Here is an 18,720-nt window from a genome sequence, read left to right as displayed (position 1 = left end):
GATGGTGGTTCAAATAACACACCTGCATTCTGTGATACTACATCTACAACATTAACGGAACACACTAACATAACAAAAAATGGAATTACAGTAAACATGGTTAATAAGTTCTACAAACTAGAATTAAACAATGAAGAAGAAGAAATATGCATCTTCGGTGACCTGTGGAACAGATATTATTAACACATGTGCACCTGGCACAATAGCTGTGATTTTATGTTGCACATCACATTCATATATGCACTCGGCTAAACGCAACACACCTTGCATTCACTCACACTACACATGCTTCCAGAAGTTGTAAGTGTGCCTTGGGCTGGCTCGCTGGGTTGGTGGCAGTGACACCTCAGGCTCGAAGTCTGGACTGTGAACTCACGGTACTCGGCTCCTGGATTTTGGAGCAGCTGGTCTGCCCCTCAGTCGGTCCTTGTCAACGTCCTGCGTTGCAACAGGGAATCTACCCAGGTAGGGCTTTACACGGTTGACATGGATGACAACCGAACGAAAAGGCAGTTGGAGCTTTAGAGTGACAGGTGACACCACCTCCAATATTGGGTATGGTCCCTTCCAAAACTTCTTAAACTTTTTGACCTGTGACTTCTTTAGCACTACATTGCCCAGGTAGACAGAGTCTCCCACTCGATACTGCGGCACAACTGCTTGGCAATCATGTTGCTTGCCTTGCTGAAGGAAGGACGGATGATTCTGCTGTTTCACTCCCTTCCATGCTTCAATTTGTAAGCTAACTCCCTTATGTGTTCATTGCTGATTCCAGCTGTCAACCGTGCAAAGTCCAAGGGTGAATGCATCTTCTGTCCATATACAATTTCATAGGGACTGATGCCCGCTGATGAGTGCATTTTAGCATTGTAGGCATTTACAACATATGGAAAACAGATGTCCCAATTATTGTGTTTGCTGCTTACATAGTGGCTAAGCAGCATTTTAATTATGGTTCTGTGTACTCTCTTGACGTGACCATTGCCTTCAGGGTGTGCTGGTGTGGTTCTCAACTGCATTATTTGCATCAGCTTACATATTTGTTTAAGTAAACCACTCATAAAATTCGTCCCTTGGTCAGTGATAATGCTTAATGGAGATCCAAACTTTAGAATCCATTCCTTGACAAAAACTTTAGCTATGGTTTCAGCACTTTGATCAGGTATTGTTACCATCATAAGATATCTGGAGAAATGACATCTAACTCAATTCTTTCAAAAGGTTCACTAGTCTTTAGCAGTTCTTGTAAATTTCTTCCCGAGTCATTCCGTCTGTTGCAGGAATGACATTGTGAGACAAACTCAAATACGTCAGCCTTACGACTTGGCCACCAATACTTTTCAGCTACTTTGATATTAGTTGCCTTTTTACCACAGTGTCTTGACAGTAAGGAATCATGTTATTCAGTTAGGATTTGCTCTCTCATGCTTCCTGGAATAACTAGGCGATTCCCTTTGTTAGTAACTTTGTACAGCAATCCATCTATTTCAATGAACTGTTGATCATTTTTCCGTATTTCGCATTGCGGATCTTCTTCTTGGGCTGCTTTTAATTCCTCCTTACAGCTTATGGTGACACAAACATGAACCTTACGACTTATCACATGAGCATTCACGTGTTGTTTCCCAGGACGATGGATAACAGTGAATTGGTAAGCACTCAGTTCTAATGCCCATCTTGTTAGTCTCGAACTGGGATCCTTTAAGCTCAACAGCCATGTAAGTGCGGCATGGTCTGTGATTACGGTGAATTCTCTTCCTGTTAAGAAACATCTGTTTTGTTTGAGACCAAACACCAGAGCACATAGTTCCTGTTCAGTGGTAGTGTAGTTACATTCCACCTTATTTAATTGCCAGGAAGCAAATGATACTGGACATTCTTAAACATCAAATTTTTGGGACAAAATAGCACCAACTGCAAAACTTGAAGCATCTGTGGAGTGGATGAAGGGCTTACTGAAATCTGGATAGGTCAAAACTGGAGCTGTGGTTAGAGCAGTTTTCAGTTTTTCCATTGCAATTTTGCATTCTGTTGACCAATTGAATGCGGCTCTTTTTTAAGTAACTGTGTCATTGGCCTTGCGATATCTGCATAATGGGCTATGAAGCGGCGATAGAAATTCAATAAACCCAAAAATGATTGTAGTTCTTTGACTGTTTGTGGTTCAGGAAAAGTTTTGACAGCTTCGATTAATTTTGGATCAGGGCTGACACCTTCACTGGTTATAACGTGTCCAAGGTACTTCACTTCACTTTGTGTGAAGTGACATTTATCTATTGATAAAGACAAGTTCACACTTCTGATATGCCCAAATACTGCTTGATGTCTCTCAGTGTGTTGCCTCATGTTTTCACCACAAATTTTCACATCATCAAGGTATACAAGAGCTTGTGTTGGGGTGAGCCCACGTAAAACAGAATCCATTAGGCACTGGAAGGTAGCTGGGGCATTACATAGTCCAAAGGGCATACGGAGGTATTTGTACACTCCTGTTGCAATTACAAATGAAGTTTTTGCTTGATCTTCTGGATGCACTGTTAATTGGTGATATCCACTAGTTAGATCACAGGCTGAGAATATGCGACATCTGCCCAAATAGTCCATGGTTTCTACCAAGTTTGGTAACGAGCAAGTGTCTGGTGTGGTGACAGCATTTAAAGCTCAGTAACCAACGCAAAATCAGAACTGTGGTTTGCCCGAAACAGATTTTTTTTTTACTAGGACCACTGGTGATGACCATGGTGGATCAGCAGGATCCCTTGGTTTAATAATTCTGGCCTCTAGTTGTTCTTTGACCAATTCTCTTTGACTGAATGGAATTCAGTAAGCCTTCTGCATGACTGGTGCTGCATTTCCAGTGTGTATGCGATGCTGAACTAAGTGAGTAACAGGTAAATTTGAACGTTCTCTGAAAAGATCTGAATACTCTAACAGAACAGGTGCTAAAATCTTCAGCTGACAAATGTTCAATCTTCTTCCAAATTTTGTTCTTTAATTCGACTTCTTTTTCAGCTCCTTGTTTCAATGTCACTACAAGAATCTGTTTTCGTGACTGCTACATCTGCTGCTTTGTTTGGAATCGGTATTACACCATCTTTACTTGTGCTGGGCACTTCAGCAACCTTCATTCCTCACGGCAAAATGACATCTGTATTGCTCATATTCGTATTGTTATTGGGACTCTCGCCACGTTTGGCCTCACCATTGTAGCTACGCCTATACTTCGGGCAACATAACGATGCATTGTGAAGGAAAAGGTGGAAGGTTAGACATTTTAGAGGAAATGCAAATATTTAAACATTTACTACATGACAAAAACAACCTTCTTAATGACCAACTACAACTGCGAAATAAAAGCTTCTTTGAAGGTTTACAACCATTATTTCATCCACCATAATTTCATCCCCACCACAATCTACTGGATACGTAAGTTTGGTTAGACTAGCTAGATCAGATGGAATTGATCTAACTCAATGATGTTTAAAGACGTCCTTTGGAGCGATGCTTGCCTAATCATATTACAATTTAACCATTTTCTCGTCATCCTCCCATAGTTTAAAATAGTTCTTTAAGTACATATTGATCTTTGTCGGTCAATTATTTTAAGTGTGTTGACTGGAGCGCTGTTCGCCAAGTCATACCTTAGCTTCGAGCATAATTGACCTTTGTCGGTCAATAGTTTAAGTGTGTTGACTGCAGCGATGTTCGCAAAGTCACACGTTAGCTTTAAATAATTCCCGCTGTCATGCCCTAATTTCAGTGGCAGTGGTCACCAGGCCTGAATTATGATGGCAGTAATCCACACGCAGGCTTTTATAGTACGTGTGTGGATTACCTTCATGGAAATAGTGCCCCATTGCCGCCATATTTTCCCCTACTTTAGTCTCTTCTGTAACTTATTACCATAACTTCATGAAGTTCAATCTGGCACGCACATAAGTTGGTTTTGGCTTGTTTCTGGCCCATTAGGTCAAGTATACTAATCTTGAATATTGATTATTTTATATGGCCAGTATTTCCGGCTGTTACAGATTAGATGTTGACTGTTTATAAGTTCATTCATGACCATTTGTGTGCCAAGTCAATAGGATGTTCATGCGTTATAACTATAGCTAAGCAAATGCTTAACCTTTACGTCTTAAAAATTATGCACCTGGGCATAATAATGACAATGTTGGCATTCTAATGGCCTTCCCACACCCATGTCCTTATTAGGTGATTAAACTTCGTGCTTAAGCACAATATTGTCCTAGACAGGTCACACATTGTAAACACGTGATGTCCTTTTCATATCAAGATCAAAGAATAACCAATAAATGTTAAGACAGTAGTTCCAAATACATTCTGCACAGGTTAATATATACGCCCTTTTCCTCACTTGCACCTTTATTTTATTTCATTTTTTGGCTGAATTCTAATTTAAGAGTTAGGTTGCGTCTTGCCCCAAAAAGTACACATCACACAGTTCATGCTCAGGAGCGAAGTAATGCGTCCGCTTAGACGGGCCTCATGATGTTATTGTCAGTTCCAGTACAACACTCGTGGCTGCCGCATCGTGGTGGGGAAGTGGGGCTGGGGCAGCTTCAGTTAAGTTTTTAAAATATGACGACACTTGGTGTATATGTATTTTTAGTTTGACTATGTCCATTATGGACAAACATTAGTAAGTGTAATTCTGAAGAAGGTTGGGTTATTCCAATTGAAACCTAGGTAAATCTAGGTAACTCCGCAACTGAGGCTGTTAATTTTGAATTTAATATTTATACAATTGCTGACAGGGCCACGAAATGCTGAAAGTATTGAACAGCAGAGCTCCTTTTCTGATCAGTGGCAACTTTACTTCAACATGGGTTGCCTTTCCTGTTCCCTGAGGAACTTGCTGTGGCTGAGTAATTTGTACTTCGACCCGGAGGGTTCCAACTGATGTGTTGGTTGGGGTGATCGGTCCCTCGATTTCAGAATTTCGGATCCTGAAGATCCATTACTTCGCGCCTGCGCATGAACTGTGTGATGTGTACTTTTTGGGGCAAGACGCAACCTAACTCTTAAATTAGAATTTAGCCAAAAAATGAAATAAAATAAAGGTGCAAGTGAGGAAAAGGGCATATATATTAACCTGTGCAGAATGTATTTGGAACTACTGTCTTAACATTTATTGGTTATTCTTTGATCTTCCAGGTTGTAAATTTTGTGACCTAGTCTGATTCTTCCTTCTGCGACAAAGATCTCTGCCCCGTTAGCAGATAAGAAATCAAATCCAAGTACACCATCAAAGTGTGTTTCATTATTAGAAACCACTTACACCGTTGCTGTGTATTTGTCCTGGCCTAGGCACAATTCTACGTCAATTTCTGCAAGTTACATAGTTTCCCACCGTTCAGCCCCCGCACATTAAACATTGGTGGTCTCAGCTTGTCCCTTTGTCTATAGAACACCACATCAATTAGGTCTGTGCTCCTGTGCCGATCAATAATTTAATATTTTTTCCACGATAAGCAGCACCTATCATGAAGTCATTATCAAATTGATTTTCAGCTGCACAAACAGGAATCACTGCCTCGGGCAAGGAGCGGACGCTGTGGTGGCACATATGTCCCCGCACTCGTTTAAAGATCTGCCGAGTTGTTTGCTGCTCACATTTCGTTTCTTCTTGTTGCGACAGTTTCTCGCTAAGGGAGCCTGTATCCCACAGTTGTGGCAGGTCCTGTTCTCCTTACAGTCCTTGCGCTTGTGACCAGGCCTATTGCATCAGTAACATTCCACATTTGAGTTGAACATGCAACGTTCTTCTTTTTGCATGTCATTTGGGCATCTCAATGCTTCGACAAAACCAACAGCTGCTCCTACTGCTTCTTGAAATGTTGTACAGTGTACGAGACTGACTGCTTTGTTTACTTCTTCCCCATACAACCCATGGATGAATGTGTCAAGAGCTCTCTGATCAGCTTTGAAAAGCTTGATCCGGTTCTCATTTTCGTCCTCTACAAGCTCGTAAGTCTGAGCATTTATGTTTCAGATTCTATCAGCGAATTGCTCGATAGATTTGTCATGCCACATGCGCAAACTATGAAGTTGCTCATGGTAGAATCTGATCACATTTTTGCGTTTGAACCTCTGAAGCACTACTGTTTTAAAATCATTGTAAACTTCTGTTTTCACGCAAATCAGCTCTGCGCTAATGAAATCTTGTGCAGCTCCATGGATTCTCAATTTAGCAACTGCTAGCTTATCTGAATCAGTCCACGAACCCAACAGAGCTGCTGTGCCTTTGAGTTTCCAAAAAAAATACTTTCACATCTTCCTCAGGTTTTCCACTGAACACTGGTACAGGTGGCAATAGTGAAAAATTCTTTATTGGAATGGAAGTGCCGTCATGTGACAAATCAACCGGGAGGATACGCTCGCTTTTATCTGCTTTTAATTGTTGAAGCTCTCTTCGTAGTTCTTGTATGATGGTTTCCAGCTCGACCATGTACCTCGTGTTTGCATCTACCATTTTGAATGCAGTCTATGCCGGTCACTCAATACAGAAAAATTTAAATCCATCACTGCCTTTCGTTTTGAGCCAATCTAAGTAGACTAACCTGATTTCCAGCACTGGATGTCCCCATGTTGTTGGACAATGTCGTTGGCTGCTGCTGCTTGCTGTGTTGTCATTAAGATGCTCCAATGTTAAGTTTACACATCGCTGCACTTTTCATGACTGTAGTTTTTCCGAAAATAATCCTACACCTGGCACCACTTTTCTAATGGGGTCTTTTGGACGGCCGAGTAAAATGTTATTGCGACCATTTGCTGTTAGGATGGGATGCATGGGCGGTAGTTCCGGGTAGTGCAGAATGTGGAACACGGAAAACTTAGTTTTACCCTTTATTAATATAGACGGTGCGACAATGCATTATGCGCATCTGGTAACCTGTCAGCACTGTGTTAAGAGTGATACATGTTCGCAACTGGCTGGTCTCAGACTGCTCTTTGTAGCCGGTGGCTGTGTACACGACACGGCGCACGCGACTCCGATTACATTTCCCGTCACTGGAAAAGAAGGGAGAACCAATAGAGGTACTCATGGTACCCTCCGCCACACACCGTCAGGTGGCTTGCGGAGTATGGATGTAGATGTAGATGTAGATGTAGATTCCGCGTGATAAGCGCACAGCACGGCGACTCTGACACTGTCTGCTACGGTCATACAATTCTGCCGCTTCATTCATCACAGAGTTGAATAATATGTGAGTTCTAACACTTTTTGTCAGATAATGGAAATTATTTTGAACCACATATGTTGGGCTTCCCTTTGTCATAAGCTTTAAAACTCTTATATTGTAGAAGAAAATGTTTCAAACTTGCTGATTGGAGATACTTTGATTGAGTAGAAACAAAGCCAAGAACAAAGATGTAAAATATTTTCTTAATAAGTGTAATGAGATGATGGTAAACAGCTGATCCTCTTTAAATATCTAGAAGGAACACACTGCAAAGGTTTGCAACAAAAATTGTTTGAGATATAACTGAAGAATCAATCATGAATGCTACTTTAAAGAAAAAGCTGTTTTCGTTGATTTTGTTCCACAGCTTTAATAAATTACACAATTATGTGTAAGTGACATTCTGAGCACCTATAAAATATTACTTACAAATATTATATTTTGACATTTGCTTTGTGATACACACTTATGTAACACATACTGTTAACAAAAATGTTTGCTAGAAAATGGTCTCAGACTGAAACTGGTTGTTAAATTAAAAAGAAATTATCCAGAAGCTTCAAGTGTTGCAATATGTCAATTCTAATGCCTTATCTTTGGTGAAAAATAAGTGAACCAAATGCATAATATTATAAAATTAAGTTATCTAATAATAACAATAATCTTCATAATAATAATAATAATAATAATAATAATAAAAGTTTAATAATGACATTATAAGTTTATCTAACAATACCAATGAGCAGTCATGGAACATAATTAGAGTGAAAACATTCATTGTTTTTTCACATTAACTTAGCAATAGCAAGTCACTTGCTACAGGATGTAAAAATCTCATATTAATTCAATGAATGGAAACTTACATTAATTCTCCTTTATCAGTATCTATGAGTGATAGCAAAGGAATTAAGTAAAATGAGGTATCTGAAGAAAATGATCTTCCAGACAATGATTTCTGAACTTCTAAGCTGTTGTGGATAATTTTGCCTTTGTTTGATTTAGCTAACATCTTGCACACATCACTTTTTTGTTGACTGAAATAAACAAGGGGAAAGGAGCTGAACTTTTATTAGAAAGTGGAAAAATGAGCATAGACAAAACTGACTGGAAGGATTTGGGTGGCTAATACATTACTGTAATTCAAGTGTTTTGATTACATACTTTTTTCCCAATTTTTCACCATTAACATCCCATATGGTTAATGTCTGTGTTTGTCAATCAGAGTGAACACACAACCACCAAAAGAGTTACACACTCAAGCTATAGGAGCATATAATGTAAGAGATGAAGGTATGCTTAGTTTGATCCAAATCTTGAACAAAAGAATTTTTTGGAGGTTCATCTGGTAGGAAAGGTTATTAAACTCATCAATGAGCTGTTACCGACTACACATTGGCGACAGTGATAAGCAGCTTACAAGTATATCCCATAGTTGCTGTCTTTGGGGATATTTGCTTTACAAACTTTGCCTATCTTCAAGGAGTCAGACAAAGGTCAGTTATTCCTAAACTTGAGGTTATTCAAGGTTGACCCAAATTACTGTCATCAGGCTTTATACTACACTTTTCTGAATGCTTCAGTGAATGATCGATGGAGAGACTTATACTGATTAAAATACGAGGCGTGTTTTTTAAGTAAGTACAATTTTGAAATTAAAAAAAAAAAGATGTACTAAGATATCTCAATAATTTTATTTTTACATGAAAGCCTGTACCTTAATCTATGCACTGACGCCATTACAGTCCGATTCTTCCTTGTTTACGTTGTATACTGAGTGTTTAAGGTGCCTCCGATAACCGTGAGTCCCGCCGACTGTGAAGTACGGGCTGTTATAAGATTTCTTAGTGCTAAAGGCCTAAAAGCGATCGATATTGATCATGAGATCTGTGCAGTTTATGGAGAAAACATTATGAGTGATGGAATGGTAGGAAAGTGGGTGAGAGCATTTAAAGGTGGCTGCACAAATGTGCATGATGAACAACGGAGTGGGCGTCATTAGGTCTTTAATGAAAGCTTGGTGCAGGAAGTGGACAATAAGGAGAGAGAAAGCAGATGTTTTACAATTTCCTCCTTGCAGGATGGCTTTCCTAATGCTTCTCATAGTGTTTTGTATGGCACTGTGACCGAGCACTTGAATTACCGAAAATTGTGCTCACATTGGGTACTGAAAATGTTGACGGATGTGCACAAAATCAAACATTTAGACAGTGCATTGACTTTCCTTGAGTGGTACCACAACGATGGTGATGATTTCTTAAGCCAAATTGTTACGGGCGACAAAACATGGGTGGCCTATGTCACACCAGAATCAAAGCAACAGTCCATGGAAGTTGTGCAAGGGCTTTGTTTTGCTGCAAGACAATGCCCGTTCGCATGTGGCGAACCAGACCAAAGATCTCATCACATCTTTTTGATGGGAAACTCTAGATCGTCCTCCGTGCAGCCCCAATCTTGCGCCCAGTCACTACCATCTGTTCCTGCACTTGAAAAAACACCTGGGCAGTCAGCATCTTCAAGATGATGCTGAAGTCAAAATAGTGGTGATGCAGTGGTTAACAAGTCAGGTGACAGACTTCTGTGAGGAGACTATTCAAAAACTGGTACAACATTATGATAAGTGCCTCATTGTTGACAGAAATTATGTATAAAAGTAGATTAAGGTACAGGCTTTCATGTAAAAATAAAATTATTGAAATATCTTACCACATCTTTTTTTTTAATTTTAAAATGGTACTTACTTAAAAAACACGCCACATAATTCAGAAACAAGTAACTCTGGAATTAAAGGCTGCTGCCAGCAGAAATAAATCAAATGTGAAATAAATTAAATAGTGATAAATTACTTAACAAACCTCTGATGGGCAGTAGAAAATGGCAACAGAAGTGAAAAATAGAAGTGAAGGGAAAAAACTGTAGAGTTAGGACAGATTTAGGAGTTCATTGTTAATGTATTATGTCAATTTAACTGGGATGACATAAGGAGGTACATAAAAACTAAAAGTTACAGAATAATTATTATCTGTGAAGTATGATAGTAGATGAAATTTTCATACACTGAACAAAACCTAAAATTTTAGTCTTTTTAGCTCATGGGATTTTATTGAATGTCTTTCAATTCAGAGATGTTCGTTACTGATTTTTGTTACTTTTGTGCTTGTTGATTTCATACCCCGAAGACCATATATTTTGCAAATTGAACTGTAAGATGTCTAACAATTTTAGCCCATTTTCTTGACTGGCATTTAATTCATGTACAATAGAGGCAGTGAAGGAGATAAAGGGCTATCTCAATGTGAAAGCTGTTTATTACAAACAGAAAATCAACATTATATGATTTGCTGAAGACGTAGCAGTGGTTGCTGAAAGTGAACAGAACTAGGTCAGGTGGATTAAGCAATGGAACATGTGGTAGCTGATAGCTGTAATGTATGAATCAACAAAAAGAAAACTAAGATAATAGTTCACATAGTGGGTGAACATGCTTGATGCTTAAATGCTAAACTACTACAAGAGACTTTTGAAGATTTTGACGACTTTCGCTCTTTCAGAAGTATAACTGATAAAGAAGGATATGTTGGCACAGACTACACAGGGTAGAAGGGATTTCTGCAAAAATAAACAGCTTCTCATGTCCAAAAATATAAACACTGAGACCAGAGAAAGATTAGTGAAAAGCTATGTTTGGAGCACAGCCCTGTTTAGGTATGAAATATGAACTGCCGGGAAGATAGAAATGAACTGATTAACTCCCTCTAAGATGTGGTTTTATGGGAGACTGTTGGATTGATATTGAAAGAAAATATTTACAATTCATTTATATAAAAAGGAAAAGTCACATGAGAGAACAGTAAACTTAAAAGGAGACAGAATTGCTGGGTATTGTTAAATTTACGGAAGTGAAATTCTAAGTCCAGTAGACTCTCAACTATCCAGCCTGATGTGGCAGAAGATCAAGCTTGATAGGCTGGAGTTCTATAAATTTTCTATGCGAACCACAGCCTTACCATACTAAACATCCTTTTTTTAATACCAAAACCAATTTTATTAAAATGTTCTGACTTCTTATATAATAAATTCTAATTATAAGTGTTTGTTATGCACATACCACACCCTTCAAAAATCATTGTGGGAAACATAAAATGGTCTTCAGTGTAAAGTATGAATGTTTGATTACACACGTGATAAGCCAGGCCTAAAAAGAAGATGAAATTTACAAGTCTGAGGTTTTAAAAAAGTCTGTAACAGATGACTGTTTCCCTCCTTTAGCCCTCTTCCATGCTGCAATATCCCTCCACTTATGCAAATAGATGATTTCAGCTGGTGTTCCTTCCTCTCATTCATGAATGTACTGCAGTGCTGCCTCGGTCATCCTGAACCCTTCTGAATGTGGGATGAGATTTCTCGTATCACCAAAGTTTGCCTATTCCTTTTGTTTTACTTCTCCCAGTGTCATCAATTCTACAGTATTGTTGCCAGTGAGTCCACCAATTTCATCATTTGCCACCCATTCTGTGACGTCCTATGCATCAACATACTCACAGTCCAGTGCATTTTTGATCAATGAAACATCATCATTTCCATCTTTGACTTCAGTTTCTCCCATGGATTCAAGTTAAAATGCGTACTTTTGTGATCTAAAAGAATTTTGCAAGACCTTTCAAGTGTTATGTTTGGAATCTCTTCCCACATTTTGGCCAACCACTTTATGGCATCTAGAAGTCAATTGTCTTCAAAATGGTTGCACAGTCCTCATTTTTATCAATCATAGGTATCAACAAACTGAGAAAACAGTTGTGATACTTCTTCGTATAATGTTTTAAGGATGCTTGGGTCCATTGGCTGATAAAGAGTGGTCACATTTGGTGATAAAAATCACACTTACATATATCCGTGTGTGAGTTCATCACTGGCAGGATGCGAAGGCACATCATCAAGGAACAGCAGAGTTTTCCTCAGTAAATTGGTGTCTTTCAAATCTTTCTCTGCAGCTGGTATGAATTCAGTCTGGAATCAGGTTTTAAATATTTCTGAATTCATCCATGCTTTCATTTGATGAGTGTAATGTAGGAGCAGTGATTCCTGATTTTTTAGGTTTTTGTAAGCTCTGCATTTCCATGATTTTCCTATTTATGTAAGCCTAAACTTATGGTAGCCAGTTGTGCTACTGCAAGCCAGTACAGTATGCTGTTTCTTATTCTTCTTATATAAGGGTGCCACAGCTTCTGTTTCTGAAGCAAGTACTTTTAAAGGGAGCAATCTGTAATTTGAACCACTCTCATCACAACTGTACAACTGCTTGCTAGAAATTCGCTCCAAATGAATTAACTTCAAACAATTTTTTCCACCAATCCAACCATCCATCACTGGCAATAAGTTCTGAAACTTCTCCTCCTATTTCCTACTGAAATAGCATTGCTTTTTCCTGACAAATCAGCCCAATAATAGGCAAACTTTTTCCTCATAAATGTTCATGTCACAAGAATGAAGTTTCCTCAACTGTTTTATGCTCAGCTTTCAACATTGTCCTCCTTATTTGCATTCCACTTCCTGTAGCTTGGGTGGCACACCACTTTTCAGTTTCCACTGAATTTTTCTTCCAATTTCCAACAACACATTTTCCTACCCCTAACTCCACAGCAATAGTTTTGACTGCTTCCCTAGAATCTAGTTGCATTGCAGCATGTAGTTTCTGATCCATAGTCACTACAAGTTTTTCTCATTTGTCATCCATTTTGGATTCCTTAATTAAAACATAAAGGACAGCTTAAAGCAACAATTTAGCAATGCACCCACTTTGGATGTCTGATACGCAACTGAAGAAACAAAGAACAACAGGTTGCCAACAGAGCTGCTCTGCCCATGTGTTCATTGTCATTTGTGAGTGCTGGAAGAGGGCTCCCAAGTATCATTAGTTGAAAATTGGTTCCAGTAATTTATTCAGTTTTAACAATAATACAGTATGTACCTTATAATTTTAACTCCAGAGGCACTAGAAGCATAAAATATTTTGAAAGACCACATGGAATTACAGTCACTGCCCAGTTGAAAAAGCTTTGGGAAAGTACAGTAAGTACAATAAATTAACCCTTATTTTATCATGGAGAAGTATTATTATGGCATTAATTAAGTAGACCAAATAGTCACAAACTGAACAGTCAAGAGTCTGCTGTACCACCAATAGATAGATTTCAACACAGAAAATACTATGACCAAGACTTTGGGACAGATACTTCCTCGTGGAGGAGACAATGATGGTTATACAGCTCACTCAGACCACAGTTTGAGATGGACCCATTAGTTGCTTGAGGAGGAGACAAAGATTACAGTTAAAACCAATTGTCAATCCTTTAATGCAACAAAATTAAGTTCATCTTCTTACAATAGTGAAACATGAAACAGTTGCTTCAGACAATTTTTATTAACCTCGTCTCTTTATTCATTTTGTTTCTTCCTTGAAGAAACAAAGCAACCATGTTTCACACCAAAATTTTCATGTATCTCTACTTCTAACCTAGGGCAACCTGATCCAGCAAATTAAAACATTGCATCTTCATTCAACAGGTTGTACTATGTTCCTGAGTCCAACACAGTGTCAGGTGCTGTGGATCATCGAACTGAATGAAGTTAACAATCGGGACATCTACTGTACGTTCACATTAACATTTCTGTGTAATGTTTCAGGGCTGAATATGCTCGTTTCCTGTTGTTAATGCACTGCCTTTACCTCTTGGACACTCACCACTTTACAGCATGGGGAATGCCTTGAAAATTTGTTAATGTTTTTATCTCATCTGCATACACTGATCAAACTTCAAGATATTTATTTGTATGCATTCATGAACCTAATACGGATATCATTTTTTTCATGTCATAAGCCTTCATTTCACATGTTTTGTACTATAAAAATCTTTAAAACTGAGCATGTGTTACATACGACTTGACACATAGTAAAACTATGGTATTTTAAGTGAACTTTTCTAAAACAATAATAAGTAACTTCCTCTCTTTCTTGTATTGTCAGTTTCTCATTAAGAGAATCATACTATCATCAGTATGTATTGCTACAAATTTTTTCTCATTTGACTATACGGTGACTATTAAAATTGTAAGTTATTGACTTCTTTAAAACAACTTGTTTTTTTCACATCAGTCTGAGGCATTTATTCTTTTGTATCACTATGGGTCCTCTTGTACACTGTTGACTCAGCTACTTCTGCCTGTAGGCCCTGTAAGCACCAATAGATCACTCTGGTGGAACAGTCTGATTCTTGTATCGCCAGTCTCTCATTTCTGAACAATACTGAAACACAATAGATATAATCACTTATGGTATAATGAAGCTGTCCACTGTAAATGTCATTTAATTACAATATAACACGGTTGTGTTCCAGAACTTTTTCATGACAGCCTATTACCTTGATATTATCTTTAAAGAAATATCAAATGATTGTGATACCTATTACAGACAACAAGAGAAATACTCTTGGGTCTAATCCATTAGTCATACTCCATCGTTTATCTCCTATAGACTCTTACTTCCCTATTACTCTTCAGTTAAATCATCATTGCCAAAACAGATAAGAAATTGAACAGGGTACACAGGGTGTCTAGCAGTAAAAGAGAAGGTGAAATATATGGCCCCTCCTGCCTTTTACCAATTTACTTTAGTGTGCAGAACTTGCCATAACTTCTAACAGAATTAGGTGCGTGAAGGACTTATTGAATTGTATTCATTCCTTTACTTATTCACTGTGTTCTGTAGAATCCAAAATGAAGGAAACATTCAAGGATCTGGAATGGTCAATCTCTAGAGTGTGGCAGCTGTTAGAAACCACACTGATAGCTAACTACTGTTCAACTGCTGGAAATTATTTGTGCTTACTCAGGCTACATTTCACAGAGTTAATTAGCAGTAAAGCTTCTACTTAGAAAACTAGTGCTGCTTCCTCAGTAAGCTTATCTCCTACTGCTAGCTAAACACCTATATGATGCCACTGATGTTCGTCAAAGAAGAATAATAATAATAATAAGAAGAAGAAGAATAATAGAGTCCTGACTAAAATGATTGCTATTTGTCTCGCATGCAACAGGATTCTTAAATCTTTGAATTTAGATAATCAGGCTTGTAGAAGTGGCTATTAGTTACTTTTTTCTTAAATTTTCTTTGAAATTTATATAATTTCTCAGTTTCTTACTCTGTGTCAAAATGGGAACTTGTGAGAGACTTTTGGACCATGGTATAGAACTATACTTGGAATTTTGGACAAGAAATATTTTTGTGTCTTTTATTGTGGTTGTGTATATCTCAGTTCAACTGAAAATGATTTTAACAGTTATCTGCAGTTGTTATTAGAAGATTCAGTATTTCATTAAAAAAACACACAAACACGACTGGACCATAAAAACTTCCTTCACTTTAGGTTCCATGCCTCAGAAGATAATGCCATAAGGAAACAAGGTACAAAATATGAAAAGTAAGCTGGCATTTTTTTTTTTTTTCTTCAATGGCAGATCCTTCTAACCGAAAAAAAAGCTGACATTTGCTTTGTCATTAGTTAATCTACAGGTTGCATCCCTTAAAAACTTGTTGCCCAAACAGATTCCAAAGAATCAAAGAATTCTACATACAGAGTGTCATTTTGTGTATGACTGTTATTGTCTATTTGTTGTTAATTTTTTTTTGTGTAACATCAACTTTTGTTTGTCTACAGAGAGGTATCCTATTCACTATCACAAAAGCAGGAGCTCCAAAGCATTGCTATTGTCGATGTCAAGGTGCCCCTTTCCAGTAATATGTTTATTGAAATGATGCAATAACTGAATGTGATGTTAATGTGGTGTTCCCACGCTGCATTCATGGCAAGGTTCAGATGCTGATATTTTTTAGCTGCTTACCTGTGTCCTTGCTTCTCAAAATAAAATATTGTGTGGTATAATTTTATTATTTATTTGTCTTTCTCACACTTGTAATAGTGTAAAATCAATGACTGAGACACAGAAAAGAGAACACCCGTACAACTCCCTCATTATGGATTATGTGATCAAGTCTTAGAACTATGAAGCTGGAGAGAGAAACAAGTCGTGGGAGGTGCTTGGCTGGAACCATGTCTCCAGTACAAGAATTTTCAGGAGTTGTAGACCTCATCAAAATGATTTGTTAGTCATAACACATTGGCCTGAGAGACAAGTGGCTAAGAGGTGTATTCCGTAGTGGCCACTGGTAGGAAGGTCTGTGCTCCCAGTAGTACCTGCTTCCCACAAGTTGTACAATGACTAATGTTCATATACTATGTTTGGTTAAGGAGTGACCAATTTACAGTCATGTAGGCTGTGTACTATGATTGTCTGCAGTCTTTTGTGAATGACGAACTAGCTAAAAGGAAGTATCCCAAATATCAGGCAGTTCAGTGACAAGGCGTCATTGTCAACATGGCATAAAAGATATGCTTTTCCAAATGCTTCCACCTGTCTTAAATTAACAATGGGCAAAAAAAAAAAATCTATCAGAATTGTAAATGCTTATTTATTCAAGGAGAATATACAGGACAGTAAAATGAGCAATAATTCACCAATGATACACAAAAATAACAAATTTATTTCTTTCCTGTAAATATTCTCACAATACTATAAACCTAACTTTCATAATGATGTGCTTCTGGGTGTTCAAATGACTTTTTGATTCAATTTTTGTGTTCAACATTTCAATAACTAACCCAGTCATCTTGCTGTGATCCACAATGTCATGCATTTAGTTGGAGTCCAGGTAGTGAGTACATAAAACAATAAAGTTCACACCAACTGAAAAGAAGATGTCTGGGTTGATCTTTGGAATATTTTGAACAAAAATTGAATCAACGGCTTGACTGAATGCCTGAAAGCTCACCATTATCCATATAAACCAATCTGAGAGAGATCTAGTTTTCCTTTACAACAGGTCAGAAACAATTATAGTGGAGTCTGAGAAAAAGTGTGGCAAATATCGTAGATCAAAGTATCTTGTACCAAGAAGATAGAGCTCTATTTAATGCAGAAATCTAGCTCAAATCAAGAATTACAAGGCACTACAAGCACTATTGCAAAAATCTTGACCATGTCTTTAACAAGGCAAAAATATATACTATGTACAAAAATCTTGAAATATCAAGAACAAAGCAAAAGCAATTTAAAGCACTACTATGCATGAAACAAATAAACTCAGTAAGGTGAATAATATTCAACTCCCTGAAGATAGTAGGTGTGTGATAGATGATATTGAGTTCAAATCACTGTCTACTAAAGTCAATGAATGCTTCCCAACAATAGCTGAATAGACAGGGGCAACAAACAGACCATTAACAGCATATCCTTTAGACTTGCTTACACAGGCAGTGCATACTTCTCCACCAGACATGATTTTGCCAAATTATCTGTTGGAGAGACTACACAACTCATTAAGTCACTGAAGATCAGTAACTCTTCTGGCCACAATGGTATTTCAGCCAAAGTCCCAAACTCTTGTACTGACTTGGTACTGATGGCACACTTCCACTTGGTCCCTGAGTGGAGGATGCTGGGAGCAGAAGCTCATGATTGGCTCATAGCACACTGGCTCCTTCTCCCAGAGCAGGCAAGTTATAAGTTGTAAAAGACACAAATTTATAACAGATTAATATGTCATAAAAGTGACATGAAAGTTGATGATGAGAACCAGATACAGCTCCTTCACTGATTTTTATAAATATTATTAATAATCACTATGGAAAATATGACATATGAATCAGCACTAGAATAACAATGGCTTTAGTGCATAATATTGTTACATCACTAAGGTTGTCAAAATAGGTAAACATTCCAGAGCAGCACAAAATCAGCTGACTTCCATCGATCACAAACAGGTCAACATTAAGTGTGCAAACAGCAGTGACCTCTTTAGTTACCTTCAAAGATTGTTCCTGAAATACTGAAATAACACTGTAGTAACTCCCATTTATATAGTGGAGATAAGCAAGTTTTGCTAGGTGTTTTTTCCCCCCCCCCTCCCCCTACCTAAGTCCTTCAGTTCTTCAGTTGTGTCAAAGATGATGTAGTCATCTATACTACTTTATAAAGACAAGTCATAGTGTAACATTGTTACCAAAATTTTGAAAAGCTGCTGGTTAATTTACATCAGAGTTTTACACATTTGGGTGGACAGAAATCTTTGAAAGTCCTTGACCAATTTACTTCAAATTTTCACTTGTTACTCTGATAAACATTCGGATTGACATAGACTACATAAATATCTACAGAGGGATGCAGAAAAATGTAGACACTCTTTAATAGTTAATATATTTGGAAGAAGATGACATATCATTGCAATTTTGAATGGTAGAAAAGTCCATTGTTTTCTCAACAGATCTTGGTGCATTTTCCAGCAGATGACAGTGCAGCAATGAATGAAGTAAGACTGTCATTTGAGTAATGCAAGGTCATGCTGAAGTGGTACTGGAAGTACGAAACCATGGTGGAGATACAATGGTAATGGTGTAATGTT

The 18,720-nt window shown here is 37.8% G+C and overlaps 1 protein-coding gene across 6 annotated transcripts in view; it reads left to right on the top strand.

Moving 5' to 3' along the window:
- LOC126267827 (putative thiamine transporter SLC35F3) overlaps positions 1 to 18,720 on the top strand; it is a 652,799-nt gene that overhangs the window by 593,530 nt on the left and 40,549 nt on the right. For 2 of the 6 annotated variants that reach the window (XM_049973133.1, XM_049973168.1), the window contains one exon: positions 13,770 to 13,853. The exons of the other annotated variants lie outside the window; for them this stretch is intronic. In XM_049973133.1, coding sequence (XP_049829090.1) covers positions 13,770 to 13,853 — 84 coding nt within the window. The remainder of the gene's footprint in view (positions 1 to 13,769; positions 13,854 to 18,720) is intronic. 6 annotated transcript variants of the gene reach the window in all.

This window comes from Schistocerca gregaria, chromosome 1 (genome assembly GCF_023897955.1).
Source record: "Schistocerca gregaria isolate iqSchGreg1 chromosome 1, iqSchGreg1.2, whole genome shotgun sequence".
In the NCBI taxonomy this organism is placed as follows: domain Eukaryota; kingdom Metazoa; phylum Arthropoda; class Insecta; order Orthoptera; family Acrididae; genus Schistocerca; species Schistocerca gregaria.
This window is presented reverse-complemented; position numbering and strand designations above follow the sequence as displayed.